At 37.3% G+C, this 15,549-nt stretch overlaps 2 protein-coding genes across 3 annotated transcripts; both read right to left on the bottom strand.

Annotated features, from left to right (window-relative positions):
- Positions 1 to 689: 689 nt before the first annotated feature.
- Positions 690 to 4,085, bottom strand: LOC114727915 (glycerol-3-phosphate 2-O-acyltransferase 6-like). 2 transcript variants are annotated; one of them, XM_028914700.1, is made up of 3 exons: positions 3,340 to 4,085; positions 1,247 to 2,176; positions 690 to 983 (listed from the first exon to the last, which is right to left on the bottom strand). In XM_028914700.1, the coding sequence occupies exons 1-2, from the start codon at positions 3,967 to 3,969 to the stop codon at positions 1,274 to 1,276; spliced, it is 1,533 nt and encodes a 510-aa protein (XP_028770533.1). In that variant the 5' UTR covers positions 3,970 to 4,085; the 3' UTR covers positions 690 to 983; positions 1,247 to 1,273. The 2 variants fall into 2 exon arrangements, with proteins under 2 accessions (XP_028770533.1, XP_028770532.1); XM_028914699.1 differs by lacking the exon at positions 690 to 983 and having other exon boundaries at positions 1,048 to 2,176.
- A 2,804-nt stretch (positions 4,086 to 6,889) lies between these two features.
- LOC114727943 (BTB/POZ domain-containing protein At3g09030-like) lies at positions 6,890 to 8,434 on the bottom strand. Its single transcript, XM_028914735.1, has 3 exons — positions 8,124 to 8,434; positions 7,449 to 7,623; positions 6,890 to 6,895 (listed from the first exon to the last, which is right to left on the bottom strand). The coding sequence occupies exons 1-3, from the start codon at positions 8,432 to 8,434 to the stop codon at positions 6,890 to 6,892; spliced, it is 492 nt and encodes a 163-aa protein (XP_028770568.1).
- Positions 8,435 to 15,549: the final 7,115 nt, after the last annotated feature.

Below are 15,549 nucleotides of genomic sequence, written 5' to 3'. Positions count from 1 at the left end.
TTGACATGGACAGCGACATCAAGGCAAATGAACCATACGAGATAATGCTCAGTGCCTCTGATTTTGCAGTCACAAGTTCATCATGCAGGACCGAGATCAAACAGATCATATCAAAAATTAGGGCTGCCACAAGACATTGGACTTTTTTGAAGCTCGAATTCTCTTGGCCCGCCAGATGAGGCACCACATAATTAAACCCACCAATAGATAAGCAAGGAGTCGCCAAAACCCCACTTTCCAAATGATCTTTCGTAGGTGGAGCTGAGACCAAAGCAAACCAGGCCATTTATGACTGACACACTTCTCACATATCTCCAAATCCTGGACTGATGATACACAAGATCTCTCATTCTCTGTTCTTTCCCAGCTATCCGAAACAACCTAAAGTTATTAGAAGAAAACAAAAGAAAATTAGTCCAACACTCCACTTATATCTTAATGTTAAATCAGGTTTTCCATAATTTATTTTTGAAAAAAAAAGAAACATAGAAAGAAAGGGAGAGCTCAGATGAGGCGCAGAAAAGCTTAACAGAGACTCAAAAATCGAGAAAAGATCAAAAGTGTTTAATTCTTGAGGAATTCCAAAAGCAGAGTATAGCAGAGACTGTACTAACAAGATTTCCGCAGCAGGCCAAACAAAAATAAATCATCGAAGAGAGCTACTAACCTCAATCAACGGCCCCCCAACACCTCAAGAGAATCGTATCTCGGAATGTGGGTCTCAGAATTGACGCGGAGAGAAACTGAGGAAGGAGTCGTAAGGGCATGAACTTGTTGACTCTGATAGCAAAAGGCCGAAAGCACAACCTTGACTTCGTCAATATAATAATCTCTAAAATCACTATTATATTCATTATTCTGGCCCAGAGCATACGAGCAAAGAGAAAATCAGTCAAAGTTTTCGCGACCGCTTGTAACTTCTTAAAAAAACTAATAATTAAAGGCCTTCCCTGTCGTTGCTCACTCCAACTGGACATAATACCCTGTAGAAGATTTCGGGACTGATAAATCCAACATGAAACCGATAGAGAATAAATAATTGGTATTAATTCATATCTCAACAACAAAATTAAAGCATAATCATGTAGATTATTATTAATTACTTTATCACAAATATGAGTATGTTTGTTGCCTTGTCGCTACATGTATATCCACACATAGTTCTAAACATTTAGAAGCACATTGGGAACCCACTAAATTCATAATACAAAAGAATATATCCAATCCACCACGTAGTTGTACGTACTTCTCTTGTCCCCATCTGCTATCACACTTAATTAATTTCAAGCTTTCCAGTCTTCTTCTCCCCATCCTTCTCCTTCTTTAATGCAATCCTCCCATCTGTTCCAGCTAGCATGCTGTACTTATCTTTCCTCGTCAGATTCGTACACTCAAACCTAAGCGTCCCCGCAAGAACTGTCTGAATGTAATTCGCAACTTCAAAACTGGACTTGCCTCCCTTACATGTGAGCTCAACTGGAAGCTGGTCCAGAAAAGTGATCTCAAACGTAGGAATAGGGTTCATGAACACAAAGTAAGGGTCCAAAATCTTATGCCCACGAACTGTGGTCCCATTAAACACAGTCTGATTCGTGTTAATAGCCACAGGAACAATCCTCTCGGTTAATTCAGCAAAAAGAGCACTGAACCTTAACAGAAATGGTTCCCTGCAAGTGGTGCCTTCAGGAAAAATCACCAAGTCACCTTCCTGAACCAGTTTTTTAATATTCTCTGCGTCTTTCTCTCTTTCTCTTGACAAAGCAACGGTTTTGATTGGCGATGTTATTTCACTGAACTTGCTTATGCTGTAGGTGACACAACTGACTTTTCTCTTGAGAGCAACTGCAATAACTACAGGATCGACGACGGTACGGTGGTTGCAGACAAAAAGGACACCGCTCTGGCCGGTCTTTGGGGGAGGGGGTGGGGTGCCCTTGACAAGGATTCTGACGCCCAGAAGCTTGGAGTTGTACCAGACGAGTCTTTCTGGTAGTGGGATGTTAAGGTATACCCTTAAGATGGCGAGTATGGCGCCAATAGGGAGCCATAGGAAGGTGACAAGTGCCATAAAAGGGGTTGGCCTCTGAGCAAAACGACCGTCGTGGAAGATAATGGGACTTAAAAGCTTGTCTCTGGGTAGTGGCTCACATTTTGTTCTTGGCACTCTATATCCTTCCTGCATATATGAGAGCAAATTCAAAATACTCACTACAAATATAATTGATCCGGGGAGAATATATATACTTGCAACGGGTTATATCAGGTTTCATGAAGGGACAATACATCAGAACCATTGATTGAAACCTCAGGAAACTTTGAGATGGCAAGTGTCGGTGGAGTATATAGGTACGCAGTAGTAAAAGGCATAAACTCTCTCGGTCCTCAAAAAAGTTTTAAACACTATTGATATATAGTATATTAAAAAAATCTGGGGTTTCAACTAATTTGGGTTGGATTGTGAGTGTTAATGTCTAGTTTAATTAATACATACAATATAAAATTAACTGTGAAAATTAAAATAATTTTTTTGAATATTTTACTTTTAATAAATGAAAATTCAAAGTATTTTTTTTTAAGGTTTTTGGGCTAACAATCATAGTATATTGACTAGTCATTAGTGGCTACGAGAGCGCTATAATATTAGGTTAGACATCAAGAATTAATGGCAAGTAGTGCCGTGCATTATTGTTGAGAATAATCAAATTTGTGTTGCCGTTGTCTTTTATCGGCCAGTCGCTGTTTACCGCTATGGAATCATATTCTTCAGAACATGGAGGGGCCATTAGAATGTATGGGTGTATTAAATACCCAGTCGAGAAGAACCGACAGAAGAAACATTTAAAGAATATTGCGAAAAGATATAATATTTGGTGTACGTGTATAAGGACTTAGCTCTCTCTCATGTAGAGAGGGGAAAAAGGTAGAGGCTATAGATAATGTTAAAAGTCCTATATCAAGGAAAGTCTTGTAAGAGAGATAAATTTTGGATATGTTTTTCTTTTTAATTTGTGCTGATAATATTGATGCTTCTATTGAGAAGTTAATGTCACAGGGAGAACTACCCATAAAAAATTGTAGTACGCAAATGGCAGTGGAGTACAAAATATAAATCAACATTAAATAGGGCAATAAGAGAAAAAACGAAACAAATATCTTGCATAATATTTTTATAAATATTCATGGAAAAAGATTAAAAAAATCTCTTCTTTATCAAAACAACTGAGGGAGAACAATATTGTCATAACAGGTGAAGAGGTTTATTAGTTAAAGTCATGTCAGGTTTTGAACCAACTTCAAAAGCCATGGTTAACAAAAGGGTATACATAGAAGATTACAAACCTTGCAAATTGACATGAAGTGACAATCAGATTCACTGTCCCCCAGTCCCAAATCTGGCAATTCTTGTCCAAATTCCTTGACAACGGCTTCTTTCTTGTGGTCACCAACCAGCACTCCTGGTTCCTTAACAAACCCTGTCAGTGTCTTCCCAGATTTCGTGACTTTCAGCTCTGTACCTACGACCTTATCTGCCTCTAGAAAGGTCTTCGCAAATTGCTCCACCATCAACCTCGGACTGGCCGTCACGACGTACCTCTTCCCGAACGAACAGAACACCCGCCAAGTCTCCGGGTGGATGTCGCCGGCGTAGAACTTGGGCAACACCGACCTCGACACGAGCTCCACGTCTCTGGTCTTGAGTCCGGCGAAGGTGATGAAGATGAGAGTTTTGATTGCCACAGTTTCAGAGACGAACAAGGAGGTTAAATACACAAAGGGGACTGAAGCGAGAAGGAGGAGTCCTCGGAGGAAGCTTCCGGCTTCGACAGCGACGAGCATGTAGTAAGGGAAAGCGCTTCGCGACACGAGAAGGGTGCCGTCTAAGTCGGAAACGACGGTTTGGTTTTGCCGTTCATCAGTGCTGCACTTTGAGATGGGTTGGAAACGACGAAAAGCTTCCTTGGCAACCATGGCTGCAGAGAGAGGGAAGGAGAAGACAAAAATAAGTAGAGGCTATGGAGGTTGCTGGCCTGGTGGAGACTGTAATGACGAGAGAGACTGGGGGAGGAGGAGGGTTGGAAGAGATTTAAAAGGAGAAGGAAGAGATGGTGACGTTGTTCAATGAATTGTTTGATGTTTGTTTCGCATGCATATCAAATCAAATAAGTATAATAAAAATCATAGTAATATATATTCTGTGGTCGGAAAGATAACCTTACAATATGTCGTTGAAAACCTAGTTGCCATTTGCTGCGTAGGAATTGATTGCTTGGCCTAAAAACAAAAATACATACGAATTGAGGGAAAATGTGGTGGCATAAAAAAAATTTACAATTACTTGTAGTTTTCCTCAATTTTTAATTTGGTACCTGTATTTTTTTTTAATTAAACGCTATAACTTTGCTCCGTGAGCACAGTTAGCTTTTGCATAAGAGCTATCGGTATCAATAGAGCAAAGTTAAAGAAACTACCAATACTAACAGAGTGCAATTAGAGTATTTAATTAAGAAGGAAAAAAAAAGATATGCACCAAATTAAAAGTTAAGGAGGCACCTGCAAATAGTTTTTCCAAAAAAAAAAAAATAAAGATAGAGAATGCAGATTATACTAATGCATTAATTATGAATTTCCTATATATTCATCTTGCTGTATTTATAAGTCACTTTTAACATATTTCACAGAGATCAAAGAAAACCTTAAACTTTATTAACTCTTACTTAAAATTCAATAACTTTTTAACTTTATCTCTATTTAATATATATTATACCTCATGTGAACAAAGTCAACATAATAACAAATAAAGGGCAAAATTGTATATCAATATAAAAAAAAATTTCTTAATGTTCTATAAATAGAACTAAAAAAATCTTTTCTCTTTGGTCCTATATATCTCTGTCATATAGGACCAGAGGAGTATGTTTTGTTGTGATGAGAGTACATTTTGTTATATGAGATTAAGATATACTCCTCTGGTCCTATTTATAAGGCAGAGAGAGAAGGTTTTTTTTTGTCCTATTTATAAGTCACCTCATTAACTTTTTACTATGACTTTACCATGTTGTCCTTCATTTATTATAATGCAGATAGTTACTTTTTTAAAAAAGATATATATTAAATAGGGGTAAAGTTGGAAAGTTGCTATATTTTAATGAGGAGTTAATGCAGTTTAAGGTTTTTCTTGGTCTGTGTGAAACTTGTTGGAAGTGCCTTATAAATAGGACCAGAGGAGTATACTACTCTAGTCTTTAATATAAAATTTTGTTTGATTTTTATTTTAGTCCTAAATATAAAATCTCAGTCTATTTTATCTTTCATATTTATTCATTTTTTTTTCAAGATACTCCTTCTAATAATAGTAATTCTAACCAATAAACTTGATTAGCAAGAATATTTTAGAAGAGACAATACCTATTTATTACAAATAATTAACTTAACTTGTTTTCTTAATTTACTAAAATTTGTCAACTAGCTCTTATATTTAGGACTGGAGGTAGTAATTAGAATACAATATATATTATTTAAATCCGTTAAACCAGCAGCTTTTAGTGATACATAAATGTTCAAGATTTCCTCGAGGTTGCTGGCGCCCACTATATCCTATCCACATTTTCTATATATATCACATACATCCGACATGAACATTTTCTATATATATCACATACATCCAACACGAACATTGTACTTCATTAGTAACTAAATTTTTATATAAATTTTTACTTAAAAGGTATCACTTGATAGCTCCCTATGTTTAATAGTCCGTTCCAAACACTCAAAAGAAGGCGCATGAAAGAGAAGGGTTGTATTAGGCTCTCCCCCCCCTCTTTTTTTGTCAACAGTATTAGGCTTTGCATGGCCAACATCAAATTTGTTGAATTTTTATCACAATGTATCATGTACATTAAAAAAGTTATTTTTTAAAAAATTTGATGAAAAATTGACGTTTTTCTGGCCAACAAGGTGAAAAGTTGACTTTTTTTGTCGACAACTAATTAAAAGCCATAAATTTTCATTTATAATTATGCAGCTCACATTAACCAATACTATATAGGAGTAAAAATGAGAAGATATTTCTTAAAATTATAAAAGAGCCAATAATAAATTCCAGAAAAATGTGATATACCGGGAGGGAGAAGGGAAGTTCCGAAGTTCTCACTTCCCATCTTTGACGACTAAAAGCCATCGGAATTAAAAAGAAATTAAAATATTTTAGTCATTCAATAATTCGGCTCAATTTCGAATACATTAAAAGATCTCTTCAATAAATTAAGGTTGACGACTGGGCAAGGGAAAGTTTAGTATTCTCTATTTTGAAATAACTGTCTTTTAGTATAAAAGAATTAAGGATGTGATGTTTTTCGCCCCGGATGTTACTGGAAAAAAATTTAATTGTATTTGACTAAAATGTGTTTATTTATCAATTTATTATTATATCATATTTTTGACCTTATAAAACTAAAATGTAATAAGGAAATTAGTGCTCGATCAAATTCTTCAATTAAAAATTATTTAAAATGAAAGCCAACCGAAAAATTGACAATACATGCATGCAAGGCTGGACATTTGAAGAAATACCCTCTGCTACAAATAGGTGGCAGTACACACACACACACACACACACACAATACTCCTTCTAGTCTTTGTCATGAGTTTTAAAAAACTAATTCACAAATAATAAATAATTAGTTAAAATTAATTAAAATTAAAAATAATAAATAAGTTAGAAATATACTTTTATTTTTAAATATATCATTATAATAAATGAAAAGAAAAGGACGAAAGATGATGTATGAAAAAAAATAATAAGAGAAAAATAATTAAAAATAACATTAAAAAAATATTAAATGTTAAGAAAAACTCAAATTAAAACTTACAAAATGGAACACATCTCTTCTTAAATCTGAAAGTTATAAATAGCACAGAAGTATTAAAAAATATTGCACAATTTCCAACTATAAATGAAGAATTGAAATTGAATTAAATTGATGCAGTTGGGGGATAGTGGCATTGATTAGAGATCTGAGTTAAACGGCATGTAATTAATGCAAGAGATGTACAGTAAATGGAAGGAACTGAAATTGTTGTGACCAAAAAATAATAAAAGAATCAAAGAAGAGTGACTCATAAGGGATCCGGCGTAGATCATTGGCGTTGGCAGGGTTAATAAATGGAAAGAACTGAAATTGTTGTGGCACAAAAAAGCCAAAAAAAAAAAAAACTCCTCTAGTCTTATTTCTAAGGTAAAAAAAATAATTTTTGGTCTCTTCTGTAGGCTCAGGTAAATCCCAAGCAAAATCATCATCGTGAAACAGAATATCGTCCTTCGCCATGGTGGTGCCACCGTTTGCTACACCATTAAAGCCGATGAGGGAGGCTTTGTAGGACATAGGTTTTTTTTGCTCCGCGGGATGTTTTGATGAATCCGAAACATCATCGTGTTCCATTGTTATTACCTGCGACTCAGTGGACGTTGAGATAACTTCGTTTGTGGGGGCTTCTATCATGGGACTATCAGGGGTATGAGAAGACTCATTGCCAGAGGCGTTATTACCTTTCTTGTTTTTCTTACCGCCCTCTTTAGCAAGGTCGTCGGTGGGTCGGTCAGGTGGTTGCTTGCGCAGGCCGTTGCTGTTGATCTCCATTGAGGAAAGGCTCTTGCACGTTATCCAAGAGAGAGCACACCTAGAGACTAACCGAGAGCTCCACTCAAGTGGTCCTTCTTTATTAAATGAAATAGTCTTTGATTTACCATTGTAGGGATTAGCTTTTAAAAGTGATTTTAAGTAATATAAAAGCACTTATTTTAAGTCTTTTTTTGGGGTTTCCAAACATCCCGTGATTTGTTAACTCATGATATTTTTAACATGTAAAAGAGGTTGCTACATGTTCAAAATGAACCAGTTCTCATTTTAGTATCAATACATAATTTAAACAAGGTAATGCTGTGATGCTGATTCATTGTGAATCTATAAGTATACTTGACAAAAAACATTAATGTGCAGAGCGCCCGTGCATTGCAAGGAAAAGATTATATAGTAACTAAGAACTATGTGAATGGCATGTAAAAATTATTTGTGTGTGAATATATAAAGAGTGCATGGGAGAGTAATGAATATATAAAGGCCGACCTGAGTTGGGCGTCGATGCCGTAGTAAAGGGCTTCATCGGGAAGTTCTTGCCTGCAGAAACGACGAGAGGCAGAGGGGAGCGGATTGGGGCGGAGGGGAGAGAAGAGGACGGAGAAGATCTTGGGGTCGCGGTCAATGAAAATAGGGTGGTCATCGCAGGTGTCGCAGACGGAGAGAGCGGTGAGAAGGGAATCTGGACCACCAGGGCGAAGGGTGGCAAGCGTTGCCTCGAAGAGCTTCCCGCCGATGTTGAGCTTAATAGGGTCGTTCGGAGAGGCCACATAATTAGAGTCAGAATTTGCCACATCCATTGAGAGAGCACCACGAAGATAGGTCCTCCTTTTGATTTTTTTTAAAAATAAACATTAATTGTTGACGGTGTGGAAAATAGCTAGCACAAACTTCCAGTGCATGAGGAACACGTGCAGTCAGCTCAACGTCTTATTCCGAGATGCTTGGGATTCTATTTTATTCGTTGGTTTTCTTTATTCTGTCAACTAGGTTAGTTTCCGATTACTTTGCTGATTTGTTTCATTTAGAGTAATGAGAGAGTGCTAGCGAAATCCTTGGTCTGTTAGAGAGATCTTAGGAAATAAGTTGTACCGCCTTGCATTATAAAAGGCAGTTGCTGTAGTCATTGAGAATCAGAAAAAATAAAAAGCGCAGCATTCCTCAAAAGCTCATTGTGATTACTGTTTTTTATTTCTTCTCGTTTTGTTTTATGGTATCAGAGCCACGGTTTATAAGTGAGTAGAATTTTCTCATTTGCTGCGATGGAGCTCTCAAATGGAGGCAACGGTCAACCCGGAATGGAGAAGCTAGGAGGTACTAACTATAAGTACTGGAGAATGTGCATGGAGGCTTACCTCCAAGGTCAGGACCTGTGGGAGCTGGTCGCTGGAGCTGATGTGATTCCCTCGGATGTTCCCGAAAACTCCGAAGCACGGCGCAAGTGGAAGATCAAGTGTGGCAAAGCACTCTACGCCTTGAGAACATCTATCAGCAAAGAATATATTGAGCACGTTCGTGATGTTGCTTCTCCAAAAGAAGTGTGGCAGACACTAGAGAGGTTGTTTACTAAGAAGAACACAGCACGGTTGCAGCTTCTAGAGAACGAATTGGCCGGCTTAACTCAAGAAGGTATGTCAATATCAGAATATTTCTTACGGGTTAAAGCTGTGTGTGCTGAGATTTCAGAGATTGACGCGGATGAAAAGATTAGCGATGCAAGGCTGCGTCGTTATCTAGTGCGAGGACTAAAGAAAGAATATGGGCCCTTTGTTACCTCCATTCAAGGGTGGGTGACACAACCTTCAGTAGAAGAGTTGGAAAATCTACTCTCCAACCAAGAAGCACTGGCTAAGCAAATGACAAAAGGCACAGAGACTGACGCTGTCCTTTTCTCGAAGGGCAAGTCAAAACTCACGTCGAGTAGTAAGAACGAAGATGATGATTCAAGTGCTCAAGAAGATGGAGAACCTCGACTTAAAAAGCCAGTTACATGTTTCAGGTGTGGTAAGCCCGGGCACATAAAGAAGTATTGCCGAGTAAAGCTATCGAGGGCCAATTTCGTGTGTACTAGTGAAGAAAATGAGCAACCCAAATGGGATCATTGCTTCACCGTCGAAGCGGTAGACCAAAAGTCAACAATTGGCTTTGCAAATCTTGCTTTAAATAAGGAGGAAGAATGGATTATCGACTCAGGGTGCTCTCATCATGTAACCGGAAATGAGACTTTGTTTTCTGAGATACATGAACATCAAGGAGACAGAGTCATCGTCACCGCTGACAACTCGACCCATCCTGTAACCAAAGAAGGAGTAGTAACAGTCGAAGTAAGTGATCAAGAGAGCATTAAACTAAACGATGTTTATCATGTTCCAGGTTTGACTAAAAACTTAGTGTCAGTTCCTCAGATCACTGAATCTGGAAAGTACGTCTTATTTGGACCTAAGGATGTTAAAATACTCGATAATGTAAAAGAGATATCTGCTGAAGTTTTGTTTTCTGGTGAAAAGAAAGGTTCTTTGTTTGTTATGTCAGCAGGAGAAGCCTATGTGAAAAAGACAAGTCAAACCGACAATGCCGCTATTTGGCATGCTCGACTGGGTCACGTTGGATACCAGTTGCTGCAGCAAATCTCAACAAAGAGACTAGTGGATGGAATGCCAAACTTGGAAAACGTCCGTGAAGACGTGATTTGCCAGGGATGCCAATATGGCAAGTCTCATCGACTTCCATATAAAAGGTCGTCAAGTCGTTGTTCTGAGATGTTTGATTTGGTTCACACGGACCTGATGGGGCCAACAAGAACACCAAGCTGCAGTGGACAACGATATGTCATGGTGTTAGTAGATGATTACTCGAGGTTCACGTGGGTGAAGTTCCTAAAAGAGAAAGGTGAGGCACTAAACAAATTCGTAGAGTTCAAAGAAGCAACTGAAAAGGAGTTTGGAAAGAAAATAAAGTGCCTCAGAAGCGACAACGGTGGAGAGTACATGTCTGATGCTTTCTTCAAATATTGCGATAGCAATGGTATTAGCCGACAGATGACCTGTCCAGAGACTCCTCAACAGAATGGGATCGCTGAGAGAAAGCTGGCACATCTTACGTCAGTGTGTCTCTCATGGCTGCACGACAAGAACCTCCCTAGAGAACTATGGGCAGAGGCAATCCAATGCGCATGTCATGTAACGAATAGATTGCCAGCCTGGCCAGGTACACAAAAATCTCCCTTTGAAGTAGTATATGGTGAGAAACCGAATGTGAATTATTTTAGAGTTTTTGGGTCCATATGTTATGTTCATATTCCCAAGAGCAACCGAACTAAACTTGACCCAAAAGCAAGAAAATGTGTGTTTGTTGGCTATGACCCTCATAGGAAAGGATGGAGGTGTATGGATCCAAAAATAAAGAAATTTACAACCTCCAGAGATGTTGTATTTGATGAAGCGTCAACTTCATTTGAAGCTCCTAGACTTGCTGCCTCCGATGACAACCACTCAGAATTTCTTTTTCCCGAGAGAATACTCAATAATGACGATATGGAGGAAGAAGAAAGAGAGGCATCACCCAGAAGTAAGGAGCACAACGACCAGAACCTGAGACGGTCAACGAGGGAAAGGAAGCAGCCCCAATATTTGAATGACTATGAAGTCAATAATTGTTCAGTTGCTGCATGTTTCTTTATGGGGGAGCAAAGTGCAGGTGAACCAACCTGCTATGAAGAAGCAAAAGATAATCCGGAGTGGAAAAAGGCCATGCAAGAAGAAATAAGTGCATTGGCGAAAAATGAGACGTGGGAGTTAGTGCCCAAACCAGAGAAATGTGAACCAGTCACTTGCAAGTGGGTATTCAAACTAAAAAAGAAGTCCGATGGCACCGTCGACAGGTACAAAGCTCGTCTAGTTGCACGAGGATTTTCTCAACGCTACGGGCTGGACTACGAAGAAACTTTTAGCCCAGTAGCGAAGATGGTGACAGTCAGAACCATCATTTCACTTGCTGCGTTCAAAGGCTGGAAGTTGTGGCAACTAGACGTAAAGAACGCGTTTCTTTACGGAGAATTAGAAAGAGAAGTTCTCATGCAGCAATCGCCTGGGTTCGTCTCTGAGCAACTCCCAAATCATGTGTGTCGATTGAAGAAAGCTTTGTACGGCTTAAAACAAGCCCCACGAGCCTGGTACGGTAAAGTTGCTCAGTATCTTATATTCTGTGGTTTTAAAGTATCAGATGCAGATTCTAGCCTGTTCATAAAGTTAGAATCGGGCTTACAGCTGTTGGTGCTATTATACGTTGATGACATGATTATAACTGGAAACAGTGAAGCACAAATCTCCAGCTTGAGGAATGATTTGTCTCTAAGGTTCGACATGAAGAATCTGGGGGAAGTAAGCTGCTTCCTTGGTTTGGAAGTTGAGAAAACAAGCCAGGGGTACTTTGTGTCTCAAAGAGCCTATGCGAAGAATCTCCTAGAACGCTTTGGCTTGGAAAAAGCAAAAGAGAAGGCTACCCCAATGGAACCAAACCTGAAGTTAAGGAAAGATGATGGAAGAATATTGAAAGACCCAGTGAAGTTTCGACAACTTGTAGGAAGCTTGATTTATTTAACCATTACAAGACCAGAAATATCGTACTCGGTCAGCATAATTTCTTAGTTCATGCAAAACCCAAGAGTTCCTCACTTGGAAGCTGCAAAAAGGATCCTGCGATATGTAAAAGGGACCCTCGAATATGGACTCATGTACAAGAAGGATGTAAGGTTTATGCTGAGCGGTTTCACTGATGCAGATTGGGCAGGAGATACAAATGACAGACACTCCACTTCTGGTCATTGTTTCAGCGTCGGGTCCGCAGTAGTCTCTTGGTGTAGTAAGAAGCAAGATATTGTAGCATTGTCTAGCACTGAAGCAGAGTATGTGGCAGCGACAATGGCCACTCAAGAGTGCATCTGGTTGAAGAGACTAATCAAAGACGTGTTACACGAAGATGACTATGCCGTAGAGATCAAATGTGACAATGAAAGTGCTATCAAACTTGCTTCTAACCCAGTGTTCCATGCAAGAACAAAACACATAGAAGTACGTCATCACTTCGTACGAGAGAAGGTCCTGAGTGAAGAGATAGAATTAACGAGCATTCGAACAGGCGCTCAAGTGGCAGATATCTTCACCAAGGCTCTGGTGAAACCCAAGTTCCAGAATCTTCGAAAGGCACTCGGAATTACAGATAGGAAGTTTGTACTAAGGGGGAGTGTGGAAAATAGCTAGCACAAACTTCCAGTGCATGAGGAACACGTGCAGTCAGCTCAACGTCTTATTCCGAGATGCTTGGGATTCTATTTTATTCGTTGGTTTTCTTTATTCTGTCAACTAGGTTAGTTTCCGATTACTTTGCTGATTTGTTTCATTTAGAGTAATGAGAGAGTGCTAGCGAAATCCTTGGTCTGTTAGAGAGATCTTAGGAAATAAGTTGTACCGCCTTGCATTATAAAAGGCAGTTGCTGTAGTCATTGAGAATCAGAAAAAATAAAAAGCGCAGCATTCCTCAAAAGCTCATTGTGATTACTGTTTTTTATTTCTTCTCGTTTTGTTTTAGGAACTTCAATTGCCAGAGATCGGAGGTTCAACCACCAGTTTTTTTTTTTTTTAGGAGATAAGGTGGCCGGGGGGGTTTGAACTCACGATCCCTTGGCATACCAAAAATAATAAAACAAAATAAGTGCAAGTATCCAAGTGTGAATGAACAAATAAAATTTAACAATTTATACATAAGATTCAGCAATTTACAAGAAATATAAGGAAATTTACAACCACAAATGCAAATGTTTAGATATGAATGAGTAAGTGAAATTCAAAGATTTATAACAAAAATTCAGTAATTTACAACTCAAATTTAGCGATTTATAAGAAACATAAGAAAATTCACAACCACAAATATAAGTGTTTAAATGTGAATGAATAAATGAAATTTAGCGATTTGTAACCCAAATTCAGTAATTCATAAGAAACATAAACATTACAAAACTTATAAGAGAATTCACAACCTTAAATACAAGTGTTAATGTTTTTGAATTAAAATAAAAATTTTCTAATAATAATCCCTGAATTAACTTGTCAGAATTGCAACGAAACGATGGTCCAAACGACGTCAGAGTAATCTCCTCCAACATTTTCCCTCATATCTGCTGTCTATTTTCAATCTCAGCTACAAGATGATATCATATAGAAGAGTTTGTTTTAGTCAATACTCCATCCAGTTCAAAATAGGAGCATAAGATAAATTTTGTTGAAGGGACTTAGTTTTTTTATAAGATAATATTCATGTTTGTCTAAGCATTTAATAATTCCTCCCCCTAATTTTACCCCTAACATATATTTTTTTTCTTATTTGATTCATTTATTGCATCTTTTACTCATTCTTTTTATTAATAAGAGCATATTTGAAAAAAAAAAATATGCCTTACATATTTATTGTTTTAAATTAATTTTAACTAATTTATTGATGAACGTGAATAATAAAGTGTATTTTTTTATTTTGAACCAGAAGGAGTATAATGAAGTTATATACAGAAGAAATCCTACTTCTGTTAATTAACCAAATAAATATTTCCGGGTGTCAACACAACTAGCACGATCTGTTTTAAACCCTTTCTTTCTTTAGAATTTTAGAGTGTTCTCGTTATATAGTCCAGCAATTGAATTTATGATGTAGTCTGAAAGTTAAGGCATAAATACTGATTTATTTGGTTCATCGACTTTTGTAATTGTAAATTTGTAAGCAGTTATATGAAGAAGCTTCTTGTAACTGGAAAGCAGAGGAACGTTGATCAGCCTGCACTGCCTGCAAAATTTCGAAGTTGGAGTGAGTTTCTGGTTCTTCATTTGAAGATGAAGATGAGGGTTTGAGCTATGGGTGGAGTACGTCCAGCAAAAAGCTTTCATTTTGAAGATTCACTATTTTATTCCAGTGAAGATTTAATTCAGAGGATTCACTCAACTATTTCAATTTGAATGTAAATCTTATTTGTCTCACATAAAAAGGATGTTTGGGTAACCCAAAAAACTTGTTTGAAAAAGCACTTTTATACAAGCTGAGACAAAACTTTTTTTCCTTACTTAATACCTGATAAAATTATTTTTAAAACTATGATTTAATTTTCACCCAAACACTTTAAAAATTTTATATAGTGTATAAGTTGTATTCTTCAAAAGCTTAGGTATGATATCCAAAATAATCAAAAATGAATGAAATCTTTGTTTGGGTTTGTACCATTGGATGCTCATGTTTGGGTACATTTTAAAGATATTGAAACTTCAAGCATAAATTGTTCTAATGAAATTTAAAAAAAAAAATCAGAATCTTACATACGTTAAAAAATCACATTGAATGGGAAAAAAAAAAAGAGGATTAAAATCTAATGATCATTACAAAAGTTGAATGAGAGAATTTTTTGTTCTAAAATAACTTGATCAGAAATAATTATTTAAGATTATTTGCCCTTAGCCGCACCATTGTTGGAGAAGATCTTATCTTAAAATTGTGACATATAAACAAAATTATTACAAGAACTCGGCATATTATAAGCCGTTAATATTTGTACTTAATCGTCAAATAATTATTGGAAAAATACCGTTGTCAATGCACACAAATGGGTATTGCCATTCTATGGCTTGGAATATTTATTTATTTTTTTCCTGGCAGCAACAATTATCATGAATATTATTAACATTAATAATAATAGGAGTAATATGTAAACAATGCCGGTGTCGTTGGAAAGTAGTTGGGAGAGAGAAGCACGTGAGGTGAATCACCCGACTCATTTTTTCCATGACTCAGATAAAAGCACAGTGGTTGGGTTACATTCCAGTTCTTAAAAAGTGTCAAGTGTCAACATGAAAGTGGGTCCCTGGATGCTGCTTTAGTG

The sequence above is a fragment of the Neltuma alba genome, unplaced genomic scaffold (assembly GCF_004799145.2).
Source record: "Neltuma alba isolate B1F8T4 unplaced genomic scaffold, ASM479914v2 tig00012515_pilon, whole genome shotgun sequence".
Lineage (NCBI taxonomy): Eukaryota > Viridiplantae > Streptophyta > Magnoliopsida > Fabales > Fabaceae > Neltuma > Neltuma alba.
Note: the sequence above shows the minus strand (reverse complement) of the source record. Positions and strands in the feature narration are given on the sequence as shown.